The 10,628-nt window shown below is 33.0% G+C and overlaps 2 protein-coding genes across 6 annotated transcripts in view; one reads left to right on the top strand and one right to left on the bottom strand.

The window, feature by feature from the left end:
- Window positions 1-915: 915 nt before the first annotated feature.
- Window positions 916-3,112, top strand: LOC143203829 (uncharacterized). Of its 2 annotated transcripts, none has more exons than XR_013007442.1 (5): window positions 916-1,706; window positions 1,758-1,836; window positions 1,892-2,063; window positions 2,122-2,717; window positions 2,759-3,112. XR_013007442.1 is itself a non-coding variant. In XM_076416140.1 (5 exons), exons 1-4 carry the CDS (start codon window positions 1,695-1,697, stop codon window positions 2,348-2,350), a joined length of 492 nt encoding a protein of 163 aa, XP_076272255.1. In that variant the 5' UTR covers window positions 916-1,694; the 3' UTR covers window positions 2,351-2,370; window positions 2,600-2,686. The 2 variants fall into 2 exon arrangements, 1 of the variants encoding a protein (XP_076272255.1); XM_076416140.1 differs by lacking the exon at window positions 2,759-3,112 and having other exon boundaries at window positions 2,122-2,370; window positions 2,600-2,686.
- A 682-nt stretch (window positions 3,113-3,794) lies between these two features.
- The window catches only part of Pkn (serine/threonine-protein kinase N), a 106,890-nt gene continuing 100,056 nt past the window's right edge, over window positions 3,795-10,628 (bottom strand). For all 4 annotated transcript variants that reach the window (XM_076416108.1, XM_076416110.1, XM_076416107.1 and 1 more), the window contains 5 exons: window positions 9,578-9,863; window positions 9,026-9,236; window positions 8,637-8,964; window positions 8,440-8,580; window positions 3,795-5,167 (listed from right to left, as the gene is read on the bottom strand). In XM_076416108.1, coding sequence (XP_076272223.1) covers window positions 5,024-5,167; window positions 8,440-8,580; window positions 8,637-8,964; window positions 9,026-9,236; window positions 9,578-9,863 — 1,110 coding nt within the window. In that variant the 3' untranslated portion in view covers window positions 3,795-5,023. The remainder of the gene's footprint in view (window positions 5,168-8,439; window positions 8,581-8,636; window positions 8,965-9,025; window positions 9,237-9,577; window positions 9,864-10,628) is intronic.

Here is a 10,628-nt window from a genome sequence, read left to right as displayed (position 1 = left end):
TCTAAAAATTGTATATTTATATATGTTCTACATTCTTCTAATATACATATGTTTTTACATTCAGTTATCTTTAGCAGCTTTAGCTAATATTTAAATAATAATTTTATTTAAAATTTTCCTAAAATTAATAAGATTTTATTACCTTATTCTATTATATTTCTTATATAACTTATATTATTATAATATTATTCTTATCAAGGAGATAACTGCAAAGATTTTTAAAATGTTTTTCAAATCTTATTTGTGAAGATGTATTATCAACGCGCTCCAAGCCCTAGAAAAATACCATTCTTAACAAGAGATAAAAAATCTATGTTTTGTTACGGTTATTTAAGTGAGGGTTTAGAAACATATAGCAGATGCCCGTTTTACAGTAGACCTAAAGTGTAGTGAATACAATTTTATAATAAAAGACCGCCGCATCTTTTTTCTTAATTACATATTTATCATATACTGACTCTATTAATTTTGATTAAAAAAGAGTACGCCAATAAAAAATGAAGTGCGCGATATAAACATTTTTCTTTTGGAGATAAAATAAGAAATAGACTATAAACAGACAAAAATGGCGACCCATACTGTGTCATTTTACTGTAAAACGATGAACATACCGAATTGCATGCAATATATTCAGGAGTTCCGCAAGGTGGTGTACTGGGCCCATAGAGAAAAATTATTCTTATTCTGTACACAGTCGATCTACCTACAACAAAAATAACCACTGTGGCAACATACGCAGACACGGCAGTCTTAGCCTCTCATGAAAATACAGCCATAGCATCAATTAACCTAGATCAACGCCTAACTAAAAAAGCACATTCTCGCCGAACGGAAACAACTTGGACTTTAACTATACCAAATGTATTGGCTGATTGGGCGCAAATCCAAGTTATCGTTAAATAACAAGATATTATTATATTACTCTATGACTCAAGCCTATTTGGTCATATGGAATACAACTATGGGGTACAGCTAGCAAATCTAATATATCAATCATAGAACGGTTCCAAAATAAAGTATTGCGTGCCATTGTCGATGCTGCGTACGATGTTTCAAATGAAGTGATACAGCGCGATATTCCTCTAGAATCAATAACGGGTGTTTCAATTTAACGTGTTTGTGTAAAGTACTTCGAAAGAGTGTGAGGGCATCTCAATCATAGAATCCCAATGTGTTCGCTAATCAGCTAAATATGCGAAGTGGCAGTGAAGTGCGTACACTAAAACGTCTAACACCATCCAACCTGGTTATTGAACATATATAGACGTCAGAATAAGACTAATTACTAAAATAGTATTTATACAGGAGATCACTTCATAAAGCGATTTTCTAGATGCCATGTATATATAATACAAACATAACAAATACTTATCGCTCTCTGGGCAGATTGTGGAACTAAGAGTAATTTAAATCTTATTCCAATTGTAAATATTTAAAATTATTACAATTGAAATGTATAAAAATATTGTTGATTAGTTAATTAAATAAATAGTTAATAGCATTAAAAATTTAATAAATAATAAATAAAATCAGTTAGTTAACAGCATTAAAAAACAAACAAATCGTTGTCCAAACAAATCGTTGTCACAACTGGTCTAAGCAATAAATATTAAAGAATATGTAACTGAGTTCATTACGAAGATTCTTGCAGAACATAACCTAAGCCAAGTAAAATTTTTGTCAACACAAGTATAATGGAAGATCTGGTAAGTTGTCTCAATAAGTTCATTAGTAACATTACATAATTTAATTTGCAGATATCGAAATTTTTATCACTTGGTGCTAATGAAAAATCCGCTGTACTAGCGTCTCAGGTTTTACTCGAATTATGTGAAGGTAAATGTCAATTTAATGTTATAAACACAAAAGAACTATTTTTATATACCCATAGTAAAAAAATACTGGAATATTGAATACGAATACGATCAAAACACCGGAAAAATTATAGTAAGAGCGAAAAAGACTGCTTCGGAACCTCACAGTGTTTTTATACCAATATCATCATATGAAGAACTTAGTTTTAACAAAATCGACGATTACTTGAATATATACAAAGTGAATAGGTAGAAAGTTTAAATAATTTAGAGTAAGTAATGTAGTATTTTATTTGTTATGTTTTAGGGCTTTTTTGGCTATTGTTCACCCAGATTCCACATGCATCTATTATGAAATAACCAAAGGCCTTTCAGAGCCAAATGATACTACTGCAAAACATTCGAGGGTGAATAAACAAGAGAAACTGGACTCAGAATTAAGGAAACATCAAAAAACCATAGAGCAAGCTGCTTTGTATGGATTACCAGTGACGATTATTGATAAAGGACAAAGTTCTGCAGAAAATAATATCTAATTTAGGGTAGAATATTTTAGGTAGGATTCCAGGGAGATCATAAGATTGTTTTTTGTTTAAAAATATTCAATTAACCGGAATCAAATTAATTATCAAGAAAAGAAGACAAGTTACTCGAAGCATTCCTTGGTGTAGTTTAGTGGACAAAATATTGCAAATGAAGCTGTAAGGTCCCAAGTAGTCAATTGAAGTTGTTCAAAGACTGCTAGTTATAAACTATTCCAATTAGAACACATTCAATTTTTGTAGACATCCTCAGTCTGTGGATTCCCGACACAATCATGACATTTGAGAGTGTAAAGCCACCAGGGGCGAACTGAATATGTTGTAAACTAACATAGTCTACTACTGGAATTTGCTCTTCAAGGTGGACGGTCCATAGTCTACTACTGGAATTTGCTCTTCAAGGTGGACGGTCACCAAAGGCGAATTGCAGTAGTTCAATTCCTGATCTGTAGACTATTGGAATTTGGAGTCACCAAAACATGGGAAGCCATCCTACAGAGAGATACCATGGAAATTTGAGTAGAAACAAAGAATTTAGAATATTAACAAATGCAAACTGGCGGACGAAAGTACAGGATATACTCAAAAAATATTTTATTAGAACTATAAACTGCAGATGAGACAACGACCATGTCCATCTCACAGTAGGAGTGAAATATCTAAAAATAGACGTCATCAATATAGAGGTTTATAGCAGATAAAATCCTCAGTGTCGTTACATATCGCCATAAAATAAAATAGTGTTTTAATATAAAATAGTAATTTTTGTGTTTTAAACCCCTTCATAATTCATTTATTTACTATTTACGTTAATTTACTTTCATGAAATCTGAATACATTTTCGAAAAACAATAAATAATATAATAATCTCCAATGGAAGTAGTAGCCACAAAAATTCATATTGATATTTCACCTGGGTTATTGAAAGAAAACCACGAAAAGCAAACATTATGTTAACATCTTTCAATGTCTGTTTAATACTGAAACATATTCCGGAATGTTTTAAGGTTGCTTGAATAATTATGCTTAAAAAATCTAACAAACAGCAGTTCTGCTCATTCTATTTGAGGAATCGAGCACCCGTGAATTAAGCTGTATTTTCCAGTCTCTGGTCTGGAGATTTTGTAGATCTTGTTGACTACCACTTATATTTTTTTCTATAGCATCAGGCAGAGATATAATATATCTTTTGCAATGATAACTATATTGTCAGGAAATGGCCCAAGTACTGTTTGTTTTATTGTTGGGATATCAACACTGTAGACCAAGACACTATCCTGGGGAACTTCAGCCATAATAGGTTTTCCCGATAATTAATAGGAAACCTATACCTCTATAGTTCTTACAATAAGCAATAGACAACGAATGAATTATTTAATATTTTAATGTAGAATATTTATCCTGTGATAGTAATTTATATAGTAAGAAAATACACTGGTCAGATAAATATGACTTTATTTCAAATTTTTCATAACAATGTTTACTTAGTGATGTTTAATGGTATAAATAAAATAGTATTAAACCACAATTGGCCAACGACAGTATGTATTAAAACTTATATAATTTAAAGGTATATTAAAGCGTCAAAAAATATTCTATTAATTATTCTAAAAAAGGGCTTACATCCTACTTGTTAGTGACTATATTTACAAAAATAATAATAATAAAGGAAAAATATGAGCATAGTAGTTCATTTAGAACAGGCACTTCCGATTCTCATTGACAAAAAATCGGTTTCCCTTCCTTCACTCTCGCGAGAAAGGCTTCAGGGGATCGAAATTTTGCGAACTTGAATAATCTTATTAGGGCATTGTTTTCACAGTCTTAGTTATTAATATAAATATATACGCGATAATATATGGTGATTCCATTCAATATAGTTGAGTACAAGTCTATGTAAAATAACTGTTTATTTTTTTTGTTTGTACCAGATAAGGCAACTACATATAGTTTCGGGGGTTATTCAAAATTCTATCCTGAACACCTAGAATTGATCATCTCGTTTAGGGACAAAACTCCTGTGTAAACTTCAAGAAAGTTTCCATATATATAACGTTTTACATTATAAAGATGGTGAATCTGATAAAAGAAAAAACAACCTAATTACAGGTCCTAGGGTTTGTTCGTAACATCTTAATACTTAGTTATAACAAATAGTAAACTTTTTACAACATTAACAAAGAAAGAAAATGCGTTAATTAATAGTTACATGTTATTAGAATATTAATTCCTTCAGTAAAATATAATTCGCAAGGTATTGCAAACAACTGTTCAAATTCAGTCCACTGATGAGCTAACGTCGACGGCGTGAAACAAAAAAAAACTACGACGACGTTTCGAAAGACATAAAAAAGGATCCAACATCGACAAGACTTTTCGTATTCTCTTTTAATACTGTGCATTGCGATTTTGTATACATTCAATTGAGCTTTCTTCCGTTTACTTCATGTTAAATCCATTATTATTACTAGAAAGGCAAAACAGGCGGACGCAGCGAATGATACCAGGTCCCGAGAACTGAAAAATCAAACTTTTTTATAGTTAATGATAAACGAACGAAGAAGGAAACCAGGGAGTTATCCGGTGACCCTGTATATACAGCCCGGGGCTTTCCACATTTGGCATCCGCTCGTATATGGGAAAAAGCTATCGATAACAGCATCACTGTCAGCACCAGTCTGCCATGTAGGTGAAGTCCCTGAATAGGTTCTGATCTTGGTGGGTGAGAGGCCTCGGTTCCTTGGGCGGGGTGAGTTGAGGTCGCTCTGATGTGAATTCCTCGTCGAAATTGCTCACGTCCTCGGTTGAATTCTAAAATCAAAAAAAGTTATAGTCTCGTTTCTCATGAAATGGTTAGCTTTCAATTTCATTTGGTTTTTACTAGTGTTGGGAAGTATTGACTGAAAACGACTATCGATTGTTTTATTCCACTACTTTTGATCAACTAGTTTCAGCTATGACTAGTCAGACTACAGGGAAGTCGAAAAAAGTACACTTTTCCAACACTAGTACGATAAGGAATATGCACATATTCGTCTCACTTATATAGTTATATAAGTGATATTGTTCATTATTTTTATGTCGTTGTTACTTTCCAGACATTAAAATACGATGAAATATATTTGGGATCATTATTCCATTCCTTCTTTTTTTTTTGTAAATTCAAAGTGATACTAAAGTATAACATTAATTTATCACTGCTACTTTGAATTTAAAATCATCTGAAATGAACAGATCACTACAGCACAGAGATTTAAGCAATTACTTCCGTTCTTTCCTCTCTCAAAATCAATACGGGAACGAATGCCTAAATCTCCGTCTCTTATAACGAATGAAAAAACAGTTGAGGTGTACCTTTAACTACAAAAATCATTACTATTCTCAGTCGATAGTTCCCAAATGCTAGTCTTTACCTTTTTTAATGTGAAAAAAAATCTACAGTGACCATTAAAATTAATAATATATTATTATTATCTTATATGGTCATGACATCTTGGGTTGTAGACCAAAAGAAATTAGATGTCAGATTTTATTATTACGATATAGAAAATGAATACATACTATAAAAATGTTTACTACTTCTATAGAAAACTCATGCGCAAAGTTAAAAACCATTAACATAAATTTAAATAATGAATCGAAATTAAGTTTATATCATTATTAACGGTGATTTAGATTATCCTCCTATTATTTGACATGAAAAGTTAGAGCAACAAAAAGACACCAAATAAGAGTTTTTAGTTCAAAAAAATATTGGGGATACTAAGTGTATATATCATGACTCCATTTCATAGACTTTTACGAAACGAATTGATTTCCAAACTAATTGAATATAGTAGTAGCTAATTTTAGTTGGTCCTAACAATATTATATTGTAGAAAAAGCTATTGTAGCAGTTATAATGTAAAGAGACGTGTGAGAAAGTTCCAGTTTAGTATCTATTAAATTTTTATCTTAATTTTGCAAAAAGGGTTCAATTCTATACCATATTGATTATAATTAGGCATAATTGACCCTGCAAAAGTTAAAGTTCAGATAAATATGACTCAATGCCCTTTATGTGAATATACCTCATCAAAATCTCGGCGGAACTCTTGAAAGGCGAAAAGATAATATTGAAAGAAAAACTAAATCCTCATTTATGGGAAGGGTATGTCAAAGGGGGAGAGGCATTCAAAACTCAGGAAAATCAATCAAAAAAGAGGAAAGTATTAAAATAGAATATTTTACTATGAAGTTGAAAAATAATCAAGATGAAGAACATAATTCAAGATGATGGAATGGACAATAAATTCAGTTAAAATATTAAGTTTGGTGTAACATATAACATATTTTTGTGCCATTATAAAGATAAATGGCTGTCTGTTGACTAGACCTAAAGTACTGTCCATCGATAGTCAAAGCAACTTACAGATTCCATAAAAAGTGAAGCGCTGCTTACAGAGGTCATAACTCGGAATATATCGGAATTACCATATTACCTATGCTAAATATAACTGTTTAATTAGGAAGAGCATTTTAATGTCACCAAGTATGTTTTCACCGATTTTGCAGCATATGGTCGAGCGTTGTCATGCTGAAGAATAACATTGTTACATGCTGGGCTCAAATGCATCATTTGTAGTCGATATCGATTGATGATTTTATCGAGTAATGCCTTTAAATCCTCGTTCTCCCATTTTTTATTGGCTATCTAGAACGCTCTTTGTCTTCGATGTCATGGTTGCATAAGCTTCACACAGCAATAAATGACCTTAATTCGTATTTTCCTTCAAATTGAAATAAAAAGTCAAACTTACCGCAAATGAGATTACTCAGTACAAAACAAAAAACATAGGAATATAGAGTGGAAACTTAAATTGGCACACCCGTAACCATGTTTTGCGCGCCCGAATCTAGTGACGTCTGGGAGGTTACAAATTATTCTTCTCTTTCAAATAAAATTAATTATTTTCCAAAAGATTTTGTTCTATCGCAGAAACGAGTTTTGAAAGTAAATAATGAAAAACCTCTTATGATCTCCTACATGAAGTTTTCGAACAGTCATTCATTAAAATCTAAATCGATAAATGAATTGATACATATAATATGTGTGTAATCACAGATTTTAATTTATAGAAAAGGAAAATATGGCTACAAATTAAATATAAGCAGTTGCTCAGCCCAAATTAGAATAGTCTAACAGCATAACACAAAAAAGACTAAGTACTACCACATATGCAGGTAATATTGCAAGTAAGAATTATCACACATATTTTTATAATTCTGCTATTATGTTAGATTATATAAATGCTATTTAACAGTGCCAGGAATCTATTATAATTCGTTTATGTGGGAAGCTATCCCTAGACTTTATTTTATTTATCGACAAAACCAGTACTGTTTTGTAATATTTAAGGCGGTAACAATGTACAATTAAAAATAAGTTATTAGCTGTCAAATTAGATATTATTTGTTGATGTATTTTAGAAACAATTTGTATAATTGTAACTAGAATTTATATAATATTTTATTAAAATTTTATTTTTTAAATTTCCCGTGTAGTACATAAACACGCTTTGCGCGCCCTCGGGTGACTCGGATGAACAAAACTTGGTTAAAACTTTACATATGGGAAATTGTATTCTAAGCCTTTCTGTTCGATGGTACTAATTCAAGAATTTTCGCACTGAAAAAATCTTATTCTCACTTCTACGAAATGATGCATGCTGGGAAGTGAAACCCGTCATTGATGCTTCAACATGAAGTTGCTTACAAATGTTCCTGATGCGATTTAAGGCACAGTAATACCATCTATTGTAAATCCTTTAAAATTAATTTATAGGGCTAATAATTTTAAAGAAATTATGCTGATTAATTATTGATTTTAACAATTCAATAATATTCACTTGTATTGTTTCAGTATTGAAAATAAACAGATAACCCAGTTTAATGTCATGTCAACATATATATTACAACATATAAATAACACGTCACTATATCAGTGGAATAAATAAAACGGCCCAATAAAAAATATAAGTTACTAGCATTCCCTTATAGCAGTAGAAGTAAAGATAATATAAAATATTAAAGATAACACTTACAATTGTAGGAACGAATGGCGGCGGTATCCTACGATGTAGTAATTCGTCCCACTGTATATGTCGGAAGAATGCTTGTTTCTTGACATCTTCCGCGTCCCTCTCGCTCGACCCCAGTCTTCTGTCCGGAGATTTGCGCAAAAGCTGAAACTCAACACTGTACCCACACAGACTAAACAAATGCTATCGCACGGACTCACCCTTCTCATGATGGCAATGGACTCTAGCGACAGGAAACGGGGATAGCGGACCTCGTCGTTGACGATCGAATCGAACACCTCCTCTTCGTCGTCGCCGGGGAACGGGGACTCCCCGACCAACATCTCGAATATGAGCACGCCCAGGCCCCACCAGTCCACCGCTCTAGTGTACGAGGTCTCGGTCAGTACTTCGGGCGCGAGGAACTCGGGCGTACCGCAGAAGGTTCCCGTCCGGTCCCCGAAACCCATACCCTCCTTGCACAGGCCGAAATCGGCGATCTTCACGTAACCCTCCGTGTCCAGGAGTAAATTGTCCAATTTGAGATCTCTATAAAGGAAACGTTTGATGCGAAAATGTTTTTGGCGGCACGGTCAATATATTACATTACCTGTAAATTATTTTATTATCGTGTAGATATTGTAAGCCCAACACTACGCAGGCGGCATAAAATACGGCTCGGGATTCACTGAAGACGTCCGCGTGGATGTGCATCATTAGGTCGCCACCAGCCGCGTACTCCATTACGAAACAGACGTGAGCATCAGTTTGGAAACAAGCGAACAGGTTTACGAGGAACGGATGACGAATGTGATTGGCAACTAAAAACGAAGAAAATCGTAAATTTCATTCAAACCTAAAACCACTAAATGATCATATGACACGAAAATTTAGCTAGCTTCTCATTGGTTTACATTGAACATGCGCATCTTCAAAATCACTTTAAATCTGATAGAGCGACAATAATTGACAGAATTGCATAGAGTATTATATAGAGGTTTAATTTAAATAGGCGAAACCGAGGAAATGTTTTGCAATGTCCCATCAATGCAGGCACTTTTTTGATTGGTTAGTATTGGTCCCTAATGTACACATGCGCAGTGTGAACCAATGAGAATCTAACAAAGTCGAATTTTGCTGTCCTCTGCAAATGATCACTCACCTTCGAATATTCTCTTTTCAGAAAGCAACGATTCAACTTCATCTCTGGCGATGATGTCGCCCTTCTTCAACGCTTTGATGGCGAAATATTCGCCGGTGTTCTTATATTGAGCTAAGATAACTTTTCCAAAATGTCCTCGTCCTAAAACACTGATCAGCCTGAAGTTATCCACCGTCATGGCGGTGGACTGTGACTGTGACTGTCTTCTGGATTCGTAGGCGCTGTCCCGGTAAGCCAGTTCCCTGGCTACCGGCCGCCGCACTACGGGAGGTTGGTCAAAGGAAGGCTAAATAAAATAAAATCTATTAGAAAATCCGATGAACCGAAACCAACCGGCAATAAATGATTTTTTATTTTGTTATATACACGACCAATGTCGAAGTCATCAAAATCACTGTTAGTAGTGTTAGTTTTAAATCGACAAAAAAGGAACTCTGCTTGTTTGATACAATGATGATTGATGTCATCTTCAGATCGAAATGAGGGAGGAGGAAATTGGATTGTTAAAAGTAAAAAAACGTCACTAAGTTAGCAAATACAATAAAATGGGAACAAAACATCCCATCGCACAACTGCATGCACGAAGAGCAAAAATATTCTGCGTGCTATATATAAGAGAAAAGAGTACAAAAGTACAAATTAATATACATCCTTAAAAGTTACAATGTATAATACAATACAGTTTTCACAAAATGTACTTTACAATAGGCTAGAGGGCTGTTATTGAAAAACTAATATATGATAAAAAGTAGAAAAATATGGATGTGAAAGAAAAATTGATGTTTGAAAGTGTCATTTTATATAATAAGTAGTATATATATATATATATATATATATATATATATATATATATATATATATATATATATATATATATATATATAAGTGTAATTGTGTTGTTGTGTATTTAATTTGGACGCACCTGACGATTATTTTAATAATGTTGTGTTATAATTAAATATTCTAATGTGTATCGATGGTGTGGGAGTTCCTAATGTAATTATACGGCGGTAAAACCCCAAACAAGTTTATGTTTTCTTTCCGAGACCGA

This window comes from Rhynchophorus ferrugineus, unplaced genomic scaffold, assembly GCF_030347505.1.
Source record: "Rhynchophorus ferrugineus isolate W39M unplaced genomic scaffold, kcgeb_rfMv2 rfM10, whole genome shotgun sequence".
In the NCBI taxonomy this organism is placed as follows: Eukaryota; Metazoa; Arthropoda; class Insecta; order Coleoptera; family Curculionidae; genus Rhynchophorus; species Rhynchophorus ferrugineus.
The sequence above is the reverse complement of the archived record's forward strand: the minus strand, read 5'-3'. Positions and strand labels throughout refer to the sequence as shown.

Bases quoted from the DNA above. Each gene is read 5' to 3' on its own strand.
- LOC143203829 (XM_076416140.1), top strand. The intron at 1,837-1,891 runs GTAAATGTCAAT...ATATACCCATAG, and splicing joins TTTACTCGAATTATGTGAAG to TAAAAAAATACTGGAATATT. The intron at 2,064-2,121 runs GTAGAAAGTTTA...GTTATGTTTTAG, and splicing joins AATATATACAAAGTGAATAG to GGCTTTTTTGGCTATTGTTC.